At 36.7% G+C, this 23595-nt stretch overlaps 1 protein-coding gene across 1 annotated transcript in view; it reads right to left on the bottom strand.

Moving 5' to 3' along the window:
* Nucleotides 1-1622: 1622 nt before the first annotated feature.
* The window catches only part of LOC150101896 (uncharacterized), a 314015-nt gene continuing 292042 nt past the window's right edge, over nucleotides 1623-23595 (bottom strand). Inside the window, exons 8-9 of the mRNA XM_090400719.1 lie at nucleotides 19915-20045; nucleotides 1623-1846 (exon numbers count right to left, since the gene is read on the bottom strand). Coding sequence (XP_090256845.1) covers nucleotides 1728-1846; nucleotides 19915-20045 — 250 coding nt within the window. The 3' untranslated portion in view covers nucleotides 1623-1727. The remainder of the gene's footprint in view (nucleotides 1847-19914; nucleotides 20046-23595) is intronic.

The raw sequence follows: 23595 nt of genomic DNA on the forward strand, positions 1-23595 counted from the left end.
CATGGCATTGTAATTCATGAACTTATTTTATGGTTCCAGAAACAAAGACAACAAAAAACATTATACATTCCACTACCTCTCTTCATTTATCTTTCTCAAATCTAATCACAGTTTCTTCAAGAGAAGAAGAAATCCTCTACACTTATATTCATTATACTACATTTATGGACACACTGCTGTTTTGAGTTAAATAATTTTGATTAAAATTACACTCCACATTTTGACCTTTTTTTTTTTTAAGATATTGATACTAAAAAAAAAAACATTTACAAAACTCGTGATGAAAGAAAATTAACTTTAAAAAAGTATATTAGCCCAATTCAGAAATTAAAAGAAAGCTGTTGGAGCATGCAATTAATATTTGTCAAATACTATTATTAATAGCTTATAGTTCTTTCACTTTGTATATTATTATATACACCTTTCTGTAGATTCAGGACAGCTTGGCATCCTATTCTACAAGATAAATCTTAATTATTTTTGAGTTATCTTTTGCCTGACATCCTGTTCATTTATGTTTAGCCTAGAGTCAAGATTGTGATGGAAATCAAAATTGGCACATTTTCACTGGTGTGTGGGAGGAAAAAAGTTTCTGGAGATCACTTGTTGAACTTTATGTAACCCTGCTTCTACCAAAGTAGTCAGTTGCTAATGCTACTGCAGTTTGGTGTTCTAAGCAGCCTGAGTAATTGTCAGGGACTGGATGTGTGATAAGAGATTTTAAATTTTCTTTCAAACTATGTTTCGATTGAATGTAAATGTTTTGTACTTTTCCATTCAGTCTTATGGGATGTCTCCAGAGCATGATGAGAAAGGATAGTGGATTAAACAGAAGCAAAAACAAATTTCTGGCTGACAAGAGAATTATGTCATTGATGGTTCATAAAATGAACAATGATGTCAGAGTTAAGAGATCTTAGTGATCAAGAATAAATAGCCTTAAATTTTTCTGTCAAATATTTTTAATATAGGAGGTTGAAAGAACTATAAACTTCTTTAGTATTGCTGCAGCAAGAAAATTGGGAATAAATAATTTATATGGAATAAGAGAGAAATTAGCCAAGTATACAAGACAGTCTTCAAACCAGATTTGAGAGTTGGGTTAGAAATAAAGCACTTGATCACAGATATGAGTTATGAGAAAAATTAGGGGTTTGAACAGATGACATCAATGGTAGAATCATATTAAATATGAAGATATTAAGAAGGAACTTGATGTTATCTGCATTCAAGAATGTTTTCAAACAGAATGGAAGAAGAATGGCTGTTTGAATTATGCAAAGCAGTATCTACTGCTTTTTTTGTGTGTTGAACATGTTATTTACTAATTTTTTTTTTTTATTTTTTATTTTTATTTTTTTTTTAATATTTATTATTACTGTGAGTACTGCTGTGACCTTTTGTTTTGTGTAGCAGGACCTTTGCTGTCCTTGTGCCAATTAACATTAACCCTTAATAAATCCCTTTTTTCCCCTCCATACAAATTTGTAATAGTGAGATGTGACTATTACTATATTATATTACGTCACACAAACTCTTCATATTAGAATACTCCTAAACTCAAACCCATACTTCTAATAATTATGAATTGCACCATTTTTTTTTTTTTTTTTTTTTTTTCCTTTTAGGCTTTATAAAAACAATTTCAAATGTCAGTTACTCTTGGAAAGCTAAATCAATATTGATTTTAATCAATAACTATACCAAATAAATTCAGTAAATTTTTTTTATTGTTCAATTGATGTCTGAGTTAAACCATCTGAACATATACACTGCTCGTTATCGTGGTATGATGTAATGTTACAACTGCTTCCATCTTCGCATTTACTGCTGCAACAATCACTTCCTAGAATATAATAAACAAAAATGACAAATGAAAAAAAGGAATTATTACATTGCTAATTGTTAACCCTATATTGCATTTATTCTTAGTTATTGTGAAAATAATGCAAAACTATGGTCACTTAAAACAGAATGGGAGAGGAAAAACCAAAATCTGGGGAATGAATACAGTTAGCAGTACTGTAAATGAAAATGTAAAATCTGACAGTATTAGAAACATTACAAATAAGATTAATTTGGAAGGCAGGTGATAGGAAGCTAGTAATAATGTAAACTCATTATGCAGTCCTATAACAGTCAACTCTCGGTGAACAATACCACCAAAAAGTCCCAACCTTAGCCTCATAGGCTTAATGCTATTGTTAAAAGAAATTAGTCATGGCAAACTATCCACTAATTATTATTATTATTTTTTTCCTCACTGAGTTTGCTACAGTGAATTATATGTATCTTGGACATACTTTATGGGTATATTTCAGGAAATGATGATAAAATATACTGACTCCTCCTTTAATATATAGTGCCATTTTATATCATCATCATCATCATCAAATTCCTGCCATGTACCCTCAAGGGGTGTACAGGATATGATAGTACTACATGAAAAAAATTACATCATTATTAATTTCCTATCTGTTTGCTTTATGCGGATGATGTTATACTTCTAAATAAATCCGCTACAAGTCTGCAAGATTCTCTGACTAAATTGAATAGCTGTTGTAATAGATATGGTATGAAGGTCAGCAATAAAAAGACAAAGACAATGAAAATAGGCAGAATCATTGAAAATGTCAACTGTGTTGTGAATGGAGAACCTGTGGAACAAGTAAAACATTTCAGCTACTTAGGCACAATTTTTACTGAAGATGGTAAACTAAATATAGAATAGACAACAGAATCAGCAAAGCTGGTATCGTGGGAAGTCAATTGAATAAATTCATATGGAATAAGAAAGAAATTAGTCAGAACACTAAATTAGCTGTATACAAGACTGTGTTCAAACCAATTTTAACTTATGGATCTGAGAGCTGGGTCAGAAGTAAAACACTTGACCAAAGACTAGAGACCGCAGATATGAGAGTCCTGAGAAAGATTAGAGGCGTGAACAGATGGCATCAATGGCAATATCATATTAAAAATGAGGATATTAGGAAAGAACTTGACATTGTCAGCATCCAGGAATGCGTTAGCAGAGCTAATCTCAGATAGTATGGTCACTTAAATAGAATGGGAGAGGAAAGATTAGCAAAACAAGTGTTCTCTGCCAGGTTGGCAGGAAAACGACCCAGAGGAAGACCAAGATATAGGTGGATTGATACGGTACAAAGTGCCTTAGACGATAGAAATATAAGATCTGATAATGTTGCAGTCTTGACAAGTAACAGACTGATTTGGAGGAAAATTGTAGATAGGAAGTTAGTAATGATGTAATTTTTTCATGTAGTACTGTCATATCCTGTACACCCCTTGAGGGTACATGGCAGGAATTTGATGATGATGATGATAATTTCCTATCTACAATTTTCCTCCAAATCAGTCTGTTACTTGTCAACACTCCAATATTATCAGATCTTATATTTCTATCGTCTAAAGCACTTTGTACCGTATCAATCCACCTATATCTTGGTCTTCCTCTCGGTCATTTTCCTGCCAACCTGGCAGAGAACACTTGTTTTGCTAATCTTTCCTCGCCCATTCTGTTTAAGTGACCATACCACCTGAGATTAGCTCTGCTAACGCATTCCTGGATACTGACAATGTCAAGTTCTTTCCTAATATCCTCGTTTTTAATATGATACTGCCATTGATGCCATCTGTTCACGCCTCTAATCTTTCTCAGGACTCTCATATCTGCAGTCTCTAGTCTTTGGTCAAGTGTTTTACTTCTGACCCAGCTCTCAGATCCATAAGTTAAAACTGGTTTGAACACTGTCTTGTATACAGCTAATTTAGTGTTCCGACTAATTTCTCTCTTATTCCATATGAATTTATTCAATTGACTTCCCACCATACCAGCTTTGCTGATTCTGTTGTCTATTTCTATATTTAATTTACCATCTTCAGTAAAAATCGTGCCTAAATAGCTGAAATGTTCCACTTGTTCCACAGGCTCTCCATTCACAACACAGTTGACATTTTCAATGATTCTGCCTATTTTCATTGTCTTTGTCTTTTTATTGCTGACCTTCATACCATATCTATTACAAGAGCTATTCAATTTAGTCAGAGAATCTTGCAGACTTGTAGCGGATTTATTTAGAAGTATAACATCATCCGCATAAAGCAAAGAGCTGACATTAACATCTCCAATTTTGATATAATGTTTAATACCACTTTCCTTCATAATGTGATCCATATAGATAATGAATAAAAGAGGGGACAATGTACATCCTTGTCTCACACCAGATTTAACATTAAACCATCTTCCTGTACCTCCTTCAATTCGAACTGCTGACTTACAACTCAAATAAAGACTAAGTATTGCTTGATATAATGTCCCATTGACACCATATAACTGCAGCGTATTGAATAGCTTCTCTCTTGGCACCTTGTCATATGCCTTTTCCAGATCGACAAAACTTAAATACAGATCTTTGTTATATTCCCATGCTTTCTCGACTATTTGTCGTAAAGTGAAGATCTGATCCTGACAGCCTCTATTTGGCCTGAATCCAGCTTGTTCTTCACCAAGCTTCTCTTCCACAATTCCTCTCAACCGTTTCTCAAGTATACTTGCATAGATCTTGCCAGGAACACTAAGTAGGGAAATACCTCTGTAATTCTCACATGCAGTTTTATTTCCCTTTTTATATATGGGTACTATGAGAGCTCTACTCCAATCATCGGGAATTCGTCCCTCTGTCCAGGCTTTCTGAACTATGCAGTGCAGCCACTGTAAGACTCTTATACCACCATACTTCAGCATTTCTGGTCGAATATCATCTACTCCTGCTGCCTTTCCACATTTCAGGCCTTTGATGGCTTTTTCTACTTCAAGTATGGATATGTATTCCTGACTGCATGCCTGGTCAGTGTTTTTTACCACTGTGCTGTTATCACTGCTTGTTTCATTTAGCAGTTTTTCAAAGTAATTACTCCATACTTCAAGGATATCTTTTTCTCCCGTTTTCATGTCACCTTTATCATCTCTAATTCTTTTTATAGCACTCTTTCCTCCATTCTTAAGCTTCTTCAACAACCTCCAGAATATTTTGCCACCTTCTTGATATTTATTTTCTATATTCTTGCCAAAGTCCTGCCATGACTTTTGTTTAGCTAGTTTTACAGAGTGTTTAGCATTCTTGCATTTGTCTCTATATTCTCTAAGAGCACAAGCTGACTTATTTGACAGGAACTTTTGGTATGCTTTCTTCTTTTCCTTCACTGCCTCTTTAACCTCCTGTGTCCACCAAGGAGTTCTGATTTTTTTATCCTTACAAACAACTTCACCACATGCCTCTCTGGCAGAATCTATGTTTTCTTCAGAGTTTGCCACTGAATCTCCAAGGTTTGATTCCTGTTCTCAAACTCTTTCATTTTTTCTTCAATAATCTTTGTGTATTTTAGTCTACAGCTCACATCTGAGAGCTGCTCAACTTTTATTCGCTTTAAAACTTTCTTACATGTTATTCTTTTCAATATGAAATTCAATTTTATCCTGCTCAAGACTAAATAGTGATCACTTCCAATTTCAAATCCTCTGTACACTCTGGTGTCCTGCACCAGGGAGAAAACATCACTATCAACAATAACATAGTCAATGAGACTTTTCTTATTCCTAGCCTCTTCTCTCCATGTGAATTTGTGCACATTTTTATGTTGGAACATGGTGTTAGTAATAACCAGTCCATGTCCTGAGCAGAAATCCAACAGATATTTGCCATTATTATTAGCTTTGCTCTTTTCTCCAAATTTTCCCAAAATATTTTTGTATGTCTCACAATCATTTCCTACTCTGCTATTTAGATCCCCAACAAGGACCAACTTTTCATTTTTCATTGTGTCAGTTGCTTTTTCTAAAGCCTCAAAAAATTCCTCCACTTCTACCTTAGTAGAACCTTCTGTGGGACCATAGGCACAAATAAGTCTCATTGTTCAGTTCCCCATTCTCATATTTGCCCACATTACTCTACTTGAGACTGACTGCCATTCAAGAAGATTAGCCTCGTATTTTGTGTTGAATACTATGGCTACTCCTTTTCCTTGATTGTCATTGCCTGAATATAACATTTTGTATTTATTGCTCAGAAAGATCTCACCAGTTTTGGTCTTTTTTGTTTCAGTCACCCCTATTATGTCGATCTGGTACTTATCTAATTCCTCAGCTAGCTCCATTTCTTTGCCATTCAGGCTTCTTACGTTGATTGTACCGATCTTTAACTCTGGTGATGTTGAGTTGGGGTTTATTTTCAGATTTGTTCCAGTAGCTGACTTTTCGCTGTTCGCCCTGGTTCCCTGACGAAAACAACGGGGGCCTTGTTTAACCGGGCGATGCCCCAGCCGGCATGAAATTTTGTCATGATGTACCATCATTCTATATTTTAGTTTAACCAATAAGCATACAATTTTGTCGGCTAAATCCCAAATTGCCAGCCCATCCTCGTCCGTTCAGTATCCAAGTAGATACCCAACAGGGTGCACCACGAGAAGGTGAGGATTGGACATTAGGTCAGAAGCCCTGGTCGGTTCTCCGCATTCCTTTAAAGGCTATGTGGAGGTCTCCTCTCAGTTATACAGCTTTGACCCTTAAGCACCCCTTGACCCTTAAGCACCCCCTGACCCTTAAGCACCCCTGCCATTTTATATAGCATAGGCAAATATCAATATATCTGGCTATATACAGACCAACAGCAAGTTAGTCAACTATAATATATATATACTGCACTTAAATACAGATTTTATCCAACTACACTTGATTCTATCCAATTACAGCATCAAATACACCTCCGAATCAAAAAAAAAATTAGAATAATCAAAGAAAATGTGTTGAATGATTTCCAATTCTAATTTATTGCATAGAAAATAATTATTCCCAAATATGAAATAGCATCATCTAAATCTACGTACTTTGTAGATTATGTAATTATTTAAATACATAAAAATGTAATTATTCAAATTAAGTGGATATTGAATCCAACGTTATTTCAAAGCCAAATAGAGAAACTACAAGAGTTTCGTGCCGAATATAGAAACTATAAAAGTTTCGGCCAATCCAAGCATAAGGAAACCTCATGACAAGGGCAACTCGTAGTAAAGGTGGAGCAGGCTCCGATCACTATCCTTAGTATTTCCCATAATGTAAAACACATCTCTTAGTGGACATGTATGATGGTATACATTATGGGTGTGTTTGTGTGGGGGGGGGTCACTACCCAGACTGGTTTCAGCCTTTTTTGAGGTCTCATCAGTGAGAGCTAGACCCAGATGTAAATGTAAATGCTCAGGTTGTAGTGATGCAGAACTTATACTGTACTTTACCATACGAGTTGCCAAAAAAGGTGTCGCATCACAAAAGGTACCAAGAATTACTGAAATAAGAGAACCAAAAGGCTTCACTTTGGCGATGCACAATTGTTCAAGTGGATATTGAATCCAACATTATTTCAAAGCTGAATAGAGAAACTACAAGAGTTTCGTGCCAAATATAGAAACTATAAAAGTTTCGGTGGATCCAAGCATAAGCAAACCTTTCATGACAGGGACAACTTGTAGTAAAGGTAGAGCAAGCTCCGATCACTATCCTTAGTATTTCCGATAATGTAAAACATCTCCTAGCAGACATGTATGAGGTTATTCATTATGGGACGGGGGAGGGGTCACTACTCAGACCACTGTTGACCTTTTTTGAGGTCTCGTCAGTGGGAACCAGACCCACATGTAAATGTAAATATTCAGGTTGTAGTGATGCAGAACTTATATACTTCAGAAAAGGTGTCACATCATCACATAATGTATAACATCATACATTCCCGCTAGGAGATGTGTTTTACATTATGGGAAACACTAAGGATAGTGATCGGAGCGTGCTCCACCTTTACTACAAGTTGCCCCTGTCATGAAAGGTTTGCTTATGCTTGGATCCACTGAAAGTTTTATAGTTTCTATATTCGGCTTTGAAATAATGTTGGATTCAATATCCACTTAATTTGAATAATTGTGCATTGCTGAAATGAAGTCTTTTGGCTCTCTTATTTCAGCAATTCTTGGTGCCTTTTGTGATGTGACACCATTTTGTCTACTCGTATTGTAAAGTACAGTATATAAGTTCTGTATCACTACAACCTGAGTATTTATATCTGGGTCTGGCTCTCACTGACGAGACCTCAAAAAAGGTCGAAACCGGTCTGAGTAGTGATCCCCCCCCCCCACACACACCCATAATGTATAACATCATACATGCCCGCTAGGAGATGTGTTTTACATTATGGGAAATACTAAGGATAGTGATCGGCCCTTGCTCCACCTTTACTACAAAATGTCCCTGTCATGACAGGTTTGCTTATGCTTGAATCGAATCAGCCAAAACTTTTATAGTTTCTCTATTCGGCTTTGAAATAATGTTAAATTCAATATCCACTTAATGTTTGTGCATCGCCAAAGTGAAGCCTTTTAGCCTTATTTCAATAAAAATTTGGCTGATGATGATGATAATATAAATTATCATCATCATCAAATTCCTGCCACGTACCCTCAAGGGGTGTACAGGATATGATAGTACTACATGAAAAATTTACATCATTACTAACTTCCTATCTACAATTTTCCTCCAAATCAGTCTGTTACTTGTCAAGACTCCAACATTATCAGATCTTATATTTCTATCGTCTAAGGCACTTTGTACCGTATCAATCCACCTATATCTTAGTCTTCCTCTGGGTCATTTTCCTGTCAACCTGGCAGAGAATACTTGTTTTGCTAATCTTTCCTCGCCCATTCTGTTTAAGTGACCATACCACCTGAGATTAACTCTGCTAACGCATTCCTGGATGCTGACAATGTCAAGTTCTTTCCTAATATCCTCATTTTTAATATGATATTGCCATTGATGTCATCTGTTCACTCCTATAATCTTTCTCAGGACTCATATCTGTGGTCTCTAGTCTTTGGTCAAGTGTTTTCCTTTTGACCCAGCTCTCAGATCCATAAGTTAAAACTGGTTTGAACACTGTCTTGTATACAGCTAATTTAGTGTTCCGACTAATTTCTCTCTTATTCCATATGAATTTATTCAATTGACTTTCTACCATACCAGCTTTGTTGATTCTGTTGTCTATTTCTATATTTACTCTACCATCTTCACTAAAAATCGTGCCTAAATAGCTGAAATGTTTTACTTGTTCCACAGGTTCTCCATTCACAATACAGTTGACATTTTCAGTGATTCTGCCTATTTTCATTGTTTTTTGTCTTTTTATTGCTGACCTTCATACCATATCTATTACAACAGTTATTCAATTTAGTCAGAGAATCTTGCAGACTTGTAGCGGATTTATTTAGAAGTATAACATCGTCTGCATAAAGCAAAGAGCTGACATTAACATCTCCAATTTTGATATCATGTTTAATACCACTTTCCTTCATAATGTGATCCATATAGATAATGAATAACATAGGGGATAATGTACATCATTGTCTCACACCAGATTTAACATTAAACTATCTTCCTGTACTTCCTTCAATTCTAACTGTTGACTTACAATTCAAATAAAAAGTAAGTATTGCTTGATATAATGCCCCATTGACACCATATAACTTTAGCGTATTGAATAGCTTCTCCTTGGCACCTTGTCATATGCCTTTTCCAAATCGACAAAACTTAAATATAGATCTTTGTTATATTCCCATGAGTTTTCTACAATTTGTCGTAAAGTGAAGATCTGATCCTGACAGCCTCTATTTGACCTGAATCCAACTTATTCTTCACCAAGCTTTTCTTCCACAATTCTTTTCAACCGTTTCTCAAGTATACTTGCATATATCTTACCAGGAACACTCAGCAGGGATATACCTCTGTATTTCTCACATTCAGTTTTATTTCCCTTTTTATATATGGGTACTATGAGAGCTCTACTCCAATCATCGGGAATTCGTCTCTCTGTCCAGGCATTCTGAACTATGCAGTGCAGCCACTGTAAGATTTTTATACCACCATACTTCAGCATTTCTGGTCGAATATCATCTACTCCTGCTGCCTTTCCACATTTCCAGCCTTTGATGGCTTTTTCTACTTCAAGGCTATGGGAAGATTTTGCTAAGACTATAGAAAGTAAATATCAGGAAGGTGACAAAACATTATGGAGGCTATTAAAAAATACTCAGAAATGGAGGAAAGTGTGCTGTAAAAGGAATCAAAAAATAACGAGTTGGCATGAAAACTGAATATAAGGATATCCTATATGTTTGGAGTAATTATTTGAAAGACTGCTAAATGAAACAAAAAGTGATAGAACCATAGTAAAATATTTTCATTATAGTAGTGCATATCAATACTTGAGGAACAAAAGGCTGTCAAAAACTTGAAATGTGGAAAGGGAGCTGTAGTAGATGATATTCAACCAGAAATGCTGAAATATGGCATATAAAAGTTTCACAGTGGCCACACTGTATGATATAGATGGTTTGCACAGAAGTAGAAAGTTCCAGATGATTGGAGTACAGCTCTCATAGTAGTTCTCATCCATTAAAAAAAAAAAAAAAAAAAAAAGGTGGTGGTGGTGGGGGGAATAATGCTGAATGTGAGAATTACAGAGGAATTTCTCTATTAAGTGTTCCAGTTAAAATTTATGCAAGCACATTTGAAATGAGGCTGAGAAATTGTGGAGGAGAAACTGGGACATAAACATTCTGGATTCACGTTACACCAAATAGCTGGGAAATCATGGGAATATGACAAGGTGTCCAGGAGAAAGCTTTCCAATACGCTAGGATAAATGGAACGTTATATAGAGCAATAGAGAGAGTCGACGCTGCTTGGAAAGAAGTCAGTGGACACCACAGTGTGATGAACGAACAGACATGGCATACTGTGATAGCGATCGATGGGAATTTTGGACCGCTCTTTCTGTAAGCATATAATGAGGTTCTTGATTGTTGTGGAGCAGACGTCCCTTGACCTCACCTGGCAATCTAGTTTATCCCACAGATGTACAGTAGGGTTAAGATCAGGTCTCTGTGGAGGCCGGTCAAGTGTGGTGACATTTGTATCCACAAACCACACAGTTGCAGCAGCCTTACTGAAAGAGACAACAGTCAGTGCCATAGAAATGCCAAAAGTAGGAAGCACTGCATTATCCAGAATGTTCAGATACTTCTTGGAGTTCAATGTTTGTGGTACCACAGAGGTCAAGGTCAAATAAGTAAAAACAGGACCATACCAGGCAAGCATTGCCACCACAAAGGCATATCTTCCCTAGTTGGAGGAAATGCCAACTTAACCTCTAGGTGACAGATATCTTTCATCACCCAGTGAAATACCACCACCTTGCTTATTAGAGACTTGAAGTGGCTGCAGCCATGTTTGGTTGCTAGAGCAAGGGTTCTGGTTTTTGTCCCACCAACTTTTCCAACATGCAGTGAGAGTGATATTCTCAAAGACATGCCAATCTCACTGTACAGGACCTGGACCCTCCCCCATTTGAGGGTACAGCAGTAAAGCAGTTCTGCTGGCTGGTTCTAGTTAGTGCATGGGAATAAAACCAGGTAGTAATGAACCTGGAGGCTTCCCAATCAACTAGTGAAAAATCCTGCAACCATGTTGCCAGTTTGTGACTGGAGAGAGACCAAATGCTGTGGCTGCAGGGGAAGCTGTTGAGGCCACGTATGGACAGGAGACTGACTCCCCTTTGTGTGGGCGGTATGTTTGCGAGTCTGTCACCTCCCACTGCATGCCCTACTTCCTTTTTATCTCTTTCACACCAAACCCAATGAACCACAACTGAAAGAAATGTGTTTTTACAGCAGATCTCAAAAATTCTCCAACACAATATAGTTCAAAAATCTCCCCAAAAACATAAAAGGCAACAGAAATACAACCCACCAACACTAATTCTTAACAAAAAAAAGTTTCCACATCCACTTAACCGACATTCGTGGTCTAATAGCAATACAAATTATGTGCACCTCTAACTACAGTCATCTAAGCCAGAACTACTATTCCTTTCAAAACCTCAACAGCCACTGTACACATCAACTGCCCAACCTGCAGATTAACAGCTCTATCTGCCATAAGGGTGGCACGTGTGCATTCATGACTGGAGCTCTGTGAATCCCCACTATTTGATCTGCTTTGGTGCAAAATTTCTCTACCAAATCAACCTGTCCTCTCCATATGTTCTCTCTATCGCTCTCCAAACTACGTCAACCACCCTGTCCTCTTCAACTTTCTCTCTCTAAAGCTCTCCATCAAGTAGGCAGGGATGCTGAGGTGTTTGCCATCAATTTTCCCACCAGAATATCAGACAACCTCCTCCAATTTGCCAACACACTTCACCTCTTCCTAACAAGCTCCCCTTCCATGTATATTGTGGTTGTCAGTTCTCCTCTTGGAAACTTGGACCACAACCTGATACAAGTCTTTTGGTGCAGAACAACCTACACCCAACAGTTCACTGTTTCATGTCCTTTGGAACTACAAGGATGGCAACTGGGAGGACCTCTGTGACTTTTATTCCTCCTTCCCATGGTCCGACTACTGCTTCGATTCTGATCCAAACACCTGCTCAGACCGAATAACAGGAATGAAGGCTTTCATCCCCTATTCCAGTCCAAACTCTCAGTTCTTAAAAAAGTGTGCCAATGCTGTAAAAGAAAAAAACCTCTGCTTACCACAATTGGCTCAAGACCAAAACTTCAGCTGCCCTCTCTGCCTATACTGCAGCCTGCAACAGGTGTAAAAGAATCATTACCATGTCCAAGTCAAAAGGACAAATGGCAGTCGCTCCTTCTGGTCCCTTGCCAAGGCCATTTTCTGCAACAACGACCAACTCCTAAACCACCTAACCATATCAACTAATCAGTTACCAGCAGTACGGACTTCGCCACTTGTGATCTACAGCTGATCTTGCTTTCACAATCCACATATGGACTCAAACCATGGAGAAATTTGGAGAAACTCACATGATTGTCCTTGACATTTCAAAGGCATTTGATTTGGTTTGGCACAGGAAACTACTCACTGAATCTACTCATCCCATGGTCTTCCTTCCCCACTATGCAACTGGATCAGCAGCTTTCTCACTGGTCGCTCACTACATGTCATGGTGGACGGCTGGCTCTCCTCAGATTTCCTCACCAATGCAGTATTCCAGGATTCTGTTCTTTCACCACTCTCTTCCTTGTTGACTATTGACTATACAATAATCATATTGTATAGTCAATATTGTATATGCCATAGTTCCCCCCCCCACCATCTGCGGGTTCGCTATCTGCAGTCAACCCTGGACTGAAAATATTAAATGGAAAATTCCAGAAATAAACAATTTATAATTACATAGGCAAAGTGGATATTAGATCCAACATTATTTCAAATTCAGATGTTTGTATAAACTATGAAAGTTTTGTAAGTTGAGCTGAGAGCTTACGAAAATGCAATCCTTAGCATCCCCGAGTTGCCTTAGCTTGCACTACTTGTTAAGTAGCTAAGGCAACTTAACAAGCAGTGTAACTCCGGGATGCCAGGGATTGTATTCTCGTAAGTTCTCAGGTCAACTTACGAAACTTTCATAGTTTCTACAAACATTCGGCTTTGAAATAATGTTGGATCTAATATCCACTTTGCCCATGTCATTTTACATCGCTGAAATGAAGCCATTCTGATAGATCTCGGTTATCAGATCAACTGTTGCAGTATCACAGTGCTTGTGTTCAAGTATCCCTTACTTTACTTAATATGGCTCCAAAGCTCAAGAGTAGTGATGTTCGGATATGCTGAAGAGAAGCTGTAAAGCGCTTCCTTTTAAGTGAAAAAGGTGAAAGTTCTCGACTTCATAAAATAATAAATAAAAAATTAAAAAAACATATGCTGAGATTCTATTCACTTTCAGATAACTTTTATTACAGTATGTTGTTATAAATTTTCTATTTCATTATTAGTTATTGTTGTTAATATCTTACTGAGCCCAATTTATAAATTAAACTTTATCACAGGTATGTATAGGAAAAAACATAGCATATATGGGGTTAGGTACTATCCACAGATAAGGGGGGGGGGGGGAAGGACTACTGTATAAACGACCTGCTCTCACAGACTTTCAATCCTATCCATAACTTTGCTGACGACAGCACATTCCATTCCTCAAATTTTCATTCAACAAACCTGTTAGTGCTCAAGTATTAGAATCTTCATGATCTACCATGATCAGGGACCTGAACTCAGATCTCTTAGCTATAATCCCAGTGGGGCAAGGACAACCTTGTAAATTTCCAATGCCACCAAAATTCAGTTCTGTCTGATCTCTCACAAGAGAGCTCACATCCCTTCCCCTTACCTTCAGTAATACTCAGATATTCAAACATGATCCGATTTTTCTTCTTGGATTAACTTGCTCCTCTGATCTTTCTGACACAACCATATTTCAATTATAGCTTCTGCAGCTGCCAAAAGATGGTGTACTTTTTTGAACAAGACACTACTTCACAGCTGCTACCTCTATACAAAGCCCAAATCTGCCCAGCCATAGAATATTCTCCCATATTTGGGGTGGCACCAAAATCCTCTCTAAGATTGCACAATTCTATCCAGAAGAGAGCAATCTGGCTAATTAATGATCCCTCTCTCGCAGACCCACTTCAGTCCCTTTCTCATAGATGCTCAGTTTCTGGCTTCTGTCTCTTCTACAGATACTTTCATAGTGCTCTGCTGAATTGGCCACTATTATTCCTCCAATCTCCTCGAAAATCATTAAAACAAGAACCACTGCTAATCAACATCCTTTTACAGTCCATCTTAAAACTCACTGAACCAACTTCACTGCCTGCTCTTTTATTCCATCTACTTCTGTCCTTTGGAACAGTCTTCCCCACTCTGCCTTCCCCAAATATTACAATTATAACTCTCAGCTGTTCAAGATTTTGTTAAAAATTTGAATAGACTCCTTTTTTTTTATTCCTCTTGCCCACACACAGCACTACTGTGCTATAAGCCTTTCATGTGTGGACCAGATAAAAATAAATACTATTGCACTGCCATCTCTGAATTTCATAGTTGGGGTTAGCGCTTTGGTAAGAGATGTTCACCAGGCATTTTCCACACCCAAACATGTGCATATCTGTAGACGGTGTAGCGTAATTCGCCACTCCATAGGTATTTTTGGAGTGGCGAATTAACATTTCCAAGCTTCCAACGTCTCAATGTACACACAGCTTTCCAAGCTTTCACATCCCACTGTGCATGCTCTTTGCACCACTGAAGATGATGCCATGTTGGTTCAGGCAATGTGGGTCCTACCATGGAAACCTATGTTGTGAGCCTCGGTTCTGAATGATTTTGTAGAGATTTATGTTCCAGTCTATACCCAGAACTCCTCATTCAAGGTGTCGACCGACAAATGGCACTTTTCACATTAAAATTGAAAGAAATACAGGAAGATGGTTTGATGTGAAATTAGGTGTAAGACAAGGATGTACATTATGAAAGAAAGCTGTATTACACCATGATATTAGAAATGGAGATGTCGAATTTAGCTCTTTGCTTTATATAAGCAGATGATGATGATGTGTCCCTAAACACATCCAGTGCTAGTCTCCAGGATTCTCTAGCTAAATTGAATGATAGCTATGGCAAATTTGGCATGAAAATCGGCAATAAAAAAGACCAAAACTATGAAAATAGGCAGGAACACAGAAAACTTTAGCTGTATTCTGAATGGCGAGCCTATAGAACAAATAAAGTATTTCAGATATTTAGGCACAGTTCTTAGTGAAGATGGTAAGTTAAATCTAGAAAAAGACAAAAGAATAAGTGAGCTGGTATAGTGAGAAGCCACCTGAATAAATTTATATGGAATAAGAGAAAATTTAGCCAAAACAGTAAACTAGAAGTATACAAGACAGTGTTCAAACCAGTTTTAAGTTATGGATCTGAGAGTTAGGTTAGAAATAAAGCAGTTCATCAAACATTAGAGATCATAGATATGCAAGGTCTTAGAAAAATTAGTGGCCTGATCAGATGGGATGAATGGCAGAATCACACTAAGCATTGAAAATATTAGAAAGGAACTTGACATTGCTTGCATTCAAGAATGTGTGATTAGAGCTATTCTAAGGTGATATGGCCACTTAAATAGAATGGGAGAGGAAAGATTAGCAAAACAAGCATTTAATGCCAAGATGACAGGGAAAAGACCCAGAGGAAGAACAAGGAACAAGCAGATTGATTTAGTCAGAGATACTTTAGCAGAATGAAATGTTAGATACGACAATATTGGAGTGTTGACAAGTAATTAGTCTATACTAATTTGGAGGAAATTTTTGGAAGGTGATTATTAATGATTATTGTTAATGTAGTGCTGTTATAGCCTGAATTTGAGGATACATATCAAGAAATTAATGATGATTAAAGATGTGTTCATTGTTAAATCTAAATCAGTGAACTCACTAGAGCAAGTTTGTAGGGAGGACCAATGAATATAGTCAAACTCAGTTATGACAAGCAAGAGACTGACAAAAGTTCCTTGTCATAACCATTACTCACTATATCAGTGTTGAGTTAAATCTATTTTTAATATTATTACAGGCTACTTCATGGAGTCCTTAGATTCACTGAATGAGATCTTAAACTTCATGCCAAGCACTATCCAACATTTGCACAGTATCTATCATACTGTGACAAAAGTTCTGTAATGGTTATGACAAAAGTTCCTTGTCATAACCATTACTCACTATATCAGTGTTGAGTTAAATCTATTATTAATGTTATTACAGGCTACTTCATTGAGTCCTTAGATTCAGTGAATGAGATCTTAAACTTCATGCCAAACACTATCCAACATTTGCACAGTATCTATCATACTTTGCCTTGAACTCATTCAGTCATGGTATCCACAACAGACTGGCAACCTATTCCATTCATTCACCACTCTCCAAGCAAAAAATCTAGTTCTAACACTCTTGCTCAGTTTCCAAGGGGTGGTCCCTAGTTCTCCCACCACCAGACCTGTTCTGAAAAGTTTTCTCTGTATTAATCTTGTAAAAACCCTTCAGTAATTTGTATGTCTCAATCATATCATCCTTTTTTTACCTGTCAACCAATTACAGTAACCGACAATATTCAATGTGATAGACCTGCTACCATCTTGGTCACTTACCTCTGGATCTTCTCCGCCACTTTCTCACTGCCAAGACACCCAGGCAATCAGATCTGTGTGCAGTAGTCAACTTGGGGTCTTATCAAGGCTGTTCGAAAAAGAGGAATAAGAACCTGCTTGTCTCTGTTCGTCAAAGTAACAAAGTAATCTGAAGCTGTTTAGCCACTTTTGCTATGTGCCCTCTAAACTTCAAATCTCTATCCACAAAACACTCCCAAATCTCTGGCTTTGTCAATTTCCTGGAGTACAGTTCCACCAATGTGGTATACAGCTGGTAAACTTTTCATCCCAAAATGCATAACCTTACACTTTGCCACATTAAATTGACATTCATTCTCCTTTGCTCATACTGCCAGTCTATCCAAATCATCCTGCAAAATTTTAACATCATCTGTATTAACTATTGCTCTACCCAATTTTGCATCATCGGCAAACAACTGAACAGTTCCTCTCAGATCCCTTCCCATATCATTAATACAAATTAAACAACAGCAGCCGAAGACCCTGTGGCACATCACTAGTTACAGGCCTTCTTCTGGACTCTATTCCTGAATAAACTACTTGCTGATATCTCTCCGTCAATCACCCTCTTATCCACCTCACGAACTCCATATCTGTCCCCATGTGCTGCAGTTTATTGTTACAATTTCATGTGATATCCTGTCAAAGGCTTTTGCGAATTCCAGCAATATCACTGTAAACCCATTACCTTTATCCAGCTCAGCTGTTATTGTATTATAAAACATGAAAAAACGTTTTCACAAAACCATGTTGCCACCATACAGTATTCCATATTCATCTGTCCATTCCTGTATTTTGCTCTTGACCAACTTCTCCAATACCTTGACAACAACTCCTGATATGCTGATCAGTTGGTAATTTACTACATCAGTCTTGGATTCTCCTTTATGCCATGGAACTATTTTCCCCTCTTTCCACCCCCTTGGAACCAACCCGGAGCCGAGATCTAGATTAAACGATGTGGTCAAAGGCACTGACAATTCCTGAGCATCTTCACGTAAAACTCAGCTGGTATACCATCTAATCCCTTGATTCACATCAATGTTCTGTAATATTCTATGCACCTCCGCATTAGTGCACATAAAGTGTAAAAGCCTCTTAGGCCCACCAATATCCTGATGCTTTATACTAATTACTCCATTCTGGTTTGTTACCAGTGATACTAAAGCATTTTATGCACATTCTTATGCTCAGCCTCACTGATATCTGCATATCCACTCAACAGCTTCCCCCCCCCCCCAAAAAAGCTCTAGTTTCCCTGAATTTCCACTTTCACTTCATTCAACAACACTTTTTCAAGACTCTGAACACCAAATCCATTCAGATGCAATAATCCTTCTTATAAGTCCTTTCGCTTGTCAATCTCACTCCACAATATTCCTCCTACATATCTACCTCCTATTTTTTTAAAATTCTCAATAGAAAATAGATTGAAGAAAACAAAAGAAGTATTAGAGAGAAAAAATAATATAATTACATATCTAGATATTATCATATGAATATGTTTGTATAAACTACAATACACTTAATACTAAACACATTTATTTTTCTGTAATTAAAAACAGTGCTAATTAATAAAAACACGATTTCAGTTATTATTATTATTATTATTATTATGTGACACTTCCAGGGAGATCACATGCTCTACAGCTCTCTGTCTCCACCAACTACAACTAACCACAACTACACTAATGCCATCTACCACCCACCACTGCTGGTATTTCCACAGACAATCACAAACATCCATGCCCATGGCAGGATTTGAACCTGCAGCCTTTTGGCTGGAGGGCGGATATGCTGACCACTCGGCCAACCAAACCGGCATCCACCGAACTGCTACATACAAAATCATCACATTCAAATTCCACACTGTTTGAGCCTTCAAGATTGGACTGTCTATTGAGAATCCAGCACTTTGTGTAGTGGACATTTGTAAGCTTGCACTTTCTAAATTGTTTTGTTTCAGTTTTGTTGTTTTTCAGCATTGATATGTAAACATCTTTATTCTTCCACAATGTCAATATTGTTGAAAAGGACAAAGAAAACTTTCTACACACTTCAACATCACATTCTAACTCGCGAATAATTTTCACTTTTTCGCAAACTGAGAGACACTTTCTTTTAGTAGATATGTTTCTGACAGAAGGATTCGTTTTCAACTGAATTTAGCAGTTGAAACAGTCATGGCAGTATTTGGGTAAAGTGAGGGCTAGGTGCAAAATACCAGAAAGGTAGGTAGAGTGGGGATGTTCCCAAGGGCAAGATTTGGTTATAAACTGCCCGTAATCTATTGCAAGTGGTCATAAAAGGTAAGTTGCTCCCTTCATTTTTGTTTATTCTAAGAAGTAACTGCACAATTATGAATGTTTGCATAGTTACTAAAATTTGTAACTATGCAAACATTCTTAATTGTTATAAAAGTGAACAAAAATGAAAGGAGCGACTTTCAATTGTATGAGGAAAAATGCATATATGAAAATTATTATGGTCTTTTGCTCATTACAGCCATGATCTCGTTATTTTTGTAAATGTTACAACAAAGTTTAACTGTAGTTCTTTTTATTAGTGAAAGGTTTGTTATATTAATATTTCCTTAATCATAGCACTACTAAACTGTTAATGGGAACTTTAGCCAGGACCTTTTTGGTAGTTTGTTATTTAGTAAGTGAATTTTAATATAGTGATGTTTGTTATAGTTACAGCTGACTGATTTTTATGTGTCTTTATAAGAATAAAAAGCAAGGCTTACTTTCATCACAGAGCATTCCTTTCCATCCTTCCTTGCAATTGCATTCCCAAGGTTCATTACAAGTTCCATGTTTACATCCAGGATAGGGAAAACACTGATCACAGTATGTTCCATGCCAGCCTATTTGACACCTGGAAATGAAAATTTTTGTCTTGAATAGGATATTTAATTGCTATTTCTAATTATTGTTGTTGCATTCCACTTTGTTCTCTAAAGAATAAAAAAGGAAATTTTGGTGTTTCATTTATTAGTCTAGAGGAGACTATCTAGTATTTAATACTTTATCAAAGTACATATTATTTTAACCACTGTTTAATTTATGTACCTAAGAATTTTTCTATACAGTCATACCTCAGTTAACATTACCTCTGGTAACAAAGCCTAGATATAATGAAGTCCTCAATTTCAAGCCCAATTTTACATAAAAATATTAAAATTTTAAGGTAAGCGCCCAGCAATCATCTGATTTACAAATGACAGTGACTCATCACATACTCCCAAACCGTGGGTGTGTCTGTTTTCGTGCATCATCCCTGTAATTTAGTCGTTTGCTTATGCTTCGTAGGGTGTGTTTCAGTGTGGTGCATTGTAATAAATGATGCATGTTCTCTGATAGCATTATTGTAGATTTTGTAAATATTAATATTTAGTTAAAATGTCAGAATCAATGAAAAGAAAAGCAATTTTTTTAGAAACTGAATTAAATATCATAGAATGTGTTGATGAAAGGGGTGAAAGAAAATCCGATGTGGCACATTCTTTAGAATTAGCGCATTCAACTTTAATAAACATACTTAGTTAATCAGAAAAAATAAAACAGTCTGCTCAGAATTGTGCAGATGTTACAGCAGCAAAATTAACTTGCTTAAGGAATCCAATTTTAGAAAAAAATAGAGAAAATGTTAAGTTTGTGGATAGATGATATGTAACAACATCATATGACTTTAACTCAAATGCTTTTTCTTGAACATATGGAAATTTGTATAAAGTAAAACCTTGTGATATGGCAACATACATTTTTAGCTCATCATCAAATTCCTGACATTTACCTTCAAAGAGTGTATAGGATATGATAGTACTACATGAAAACTTTACATCATTACTAACTTCCTACCTACAATTTTCTGCCAAATCAATCTGTTACCTGTCAAAGCTACAACATTGTCAGATCTTATATTTATACATCTATCTTCTAAGTCACTTTTTACCATATCAATCCACCTATATCTTGGTCTTCCTCTGGGTCTTTGCCAACCTGGCAGAGAACACTTGTTTGGCTAATCTTTCCTCGCCCATTCTTTAAGCGACCATACCACCTGAGATTAGCTCTGCTAACACATTCTGGATGCTGACAATGTCAAGTTCTTTCCTAATAGCCTCGTTTTTAATAATATGATATTGCCATTGATGCCATCTGTTCACACCCCTAATCTTTCTCAGGACTCTCATATCTGCAGTTTCTAGTCTTTGGTCAAGTGTTTTACTTCTGATCCAGCTCTCAGATCCATAAGTTAAAATTGGTTTGAACACTGTCTTGTATACAGCTAATTTAGTGTTTTGACTAATTTCTCTTATTCCATATAAATTTATTTTGTTGTCTATTTCCATATTTAATTTATCATCTTCACTAAAAATCGTGCTTAAGTAGCTGAAATGTTTTACTTGTTCTATAGGTTCTCCATTCACAATGCAGAGATATTTTCAATGCTTCTGCCTATTTTCATTATCTTTGTCTTGTTATTGCTGATCTTCATACCATATCTATTACAACAGTTATTCAATTTAGTCAGGGAATCTTGCAGACTTGTAGCGGATTTATTTAGAAGTATAACATCATCCGCATAAAGCAAGGAGCTGACATTAACATCACTAATTTTGATATCAGGTTTAATACCACTCATAATGTAATCCATATAGATAATGAATAACAGAGGTGATAACGTACATCCTTGTATGACGCCAGATTTAACATTAAACCATCTCCCTGTACTTCAATTCTAACTGCTGACTTACAACTCAAATAAAGACTAAGTATTGCTTGATATAATGATCCACTGATACCATACAACAACTGTAGCATTTTGAATAGCTTCTCTCTTGGCACCTTGTCATATGCTTTTTCCAGATCTACAAAACTTAAACACAGATCTTTGTTATATTCCTATGACTTGTCAACTATTTGTCGTAAAGTGAAGATCCGATCCTGACAGCCTCCATTTGGCCTGAATCCAGCTTGTTCCTCACCAAGCTTCTCTTCCACAATCCTTCTCAACCGTTTCTCAAATATACTGGCATAAATTTTACCAGGAACACTCAGAGATATACCTCTGTAATTCTCACAATCAGTTTTATTTCCCTTTTTATATATGGGTACTATATATAACTAATCATCTGGAATTTGTCCTTCTGTCCAGGCAATCTGAACTATGCATTGTAACCACTGTAAAACATTTATACCTCCATACTTGAGCATTTTTGGTCTAATATCATCAACTCCAGCTGCCTTTCCACATTTCAGACTTTTGATGGCTTTTTCTACTTTAAGCATGGATATGTATTCCTGACTGCATGCCTGGTCAGTGTTTTTTTTATCACTGTGCTGTAATCACTGCTAGTTTCATTTAGCAATTTTTTGAAGTAATTACTCCATACTTCAAGGATATCTTTTTCTCCAATTTTCATATCACCTTTATCATCTCTAATTCTTTTTACAGCATTCTTTCCTCCATTTCTGAGCTTCAACAACCTCCAGAATATCTTGCCATCTTCTTGATATTTATTTTCTATGTTCTTACCAAAGTCTTCCCTTGATTTTTGTTTAGCTAGCTTTACACAGTGTTTAGCTTTCTTACATTTGTCTCTGTATTCTCTAAGACAGGGGTTCCCAACCCTATGCCCGTGGGCACCGCTGCGCCCGTCGACCAATTTGTGTGTGCTTGCCACTGTTCAACTGTGTGCCGTATAGTTTGAAATAATTATGCAACAATTCATGGCATGCTATATGACGCATGCGTTAATGACACATGATGAGTATTAAATGCATACAATGTAAAGTAGATGTGCATTCGAAGTTGTTCATTCCAGTTTAAGAACTGGAATATCATCATATTCTCCTAATTATGAAGCCCTGGCCAATGAAATGCAATGCCAAAGATCACACTAACTTACATATATATATTTAAATTTTTATATAATGTAAACTTTTAACTAATAAAACATTTGATTATAATGTAAACTTTGTATGTATTCATTTAACAAACAAATTAAAAAAATTTGCTTGAAAAAATAGATGGTGCTTGTCGCCCTATCGGTATTTTAGAATGTGCTCTAGGAAACAAAAAGGTTGGGAACCTCTGCTCTAAGAGCACAATCTGATTTGTTTGCCAGGCACTTTTGATATGCTTTCTTCTTTTCCTTCACTGCCTCTTTAATTTCCTGTGTCCACCAGTGTGTTCTGATTTTTCTATCCTTGCAGACAACCTCACCACATGCCTCTCTGACAGAATGAATGTTTTTCTTCAGAGCTTGCCACTGAATCTCCAAGGTTTGATTCCTGTTCTCAAACTCTTTCATTTTTTCTTGAATAAGGTTTGTATATTTTAGTCTACAGTTCACATCTGGGAGCTGCTCGACTTTTATTCGTTTTGAAACTTTCTTACATGGTCTTCTTTTCAATATGAA

The sequence above is a fragment of the Typopeltis vanoorti genome, chromosome 11 (genome assembly GCF_054136105.1).
Source record: "Typopeltis vanoorti isolate ZY-2024b chromosome 11, IOZ_Tvanoo_1.0, whole genome shotgun sequence".
Classification (NCBI taxonomy): Eukaryota; Metazoa; Arthropoda; class Arachnida; order Uropygi; family Thelyphonidae; genus Typopeltis; species Typopeltis vanoorti.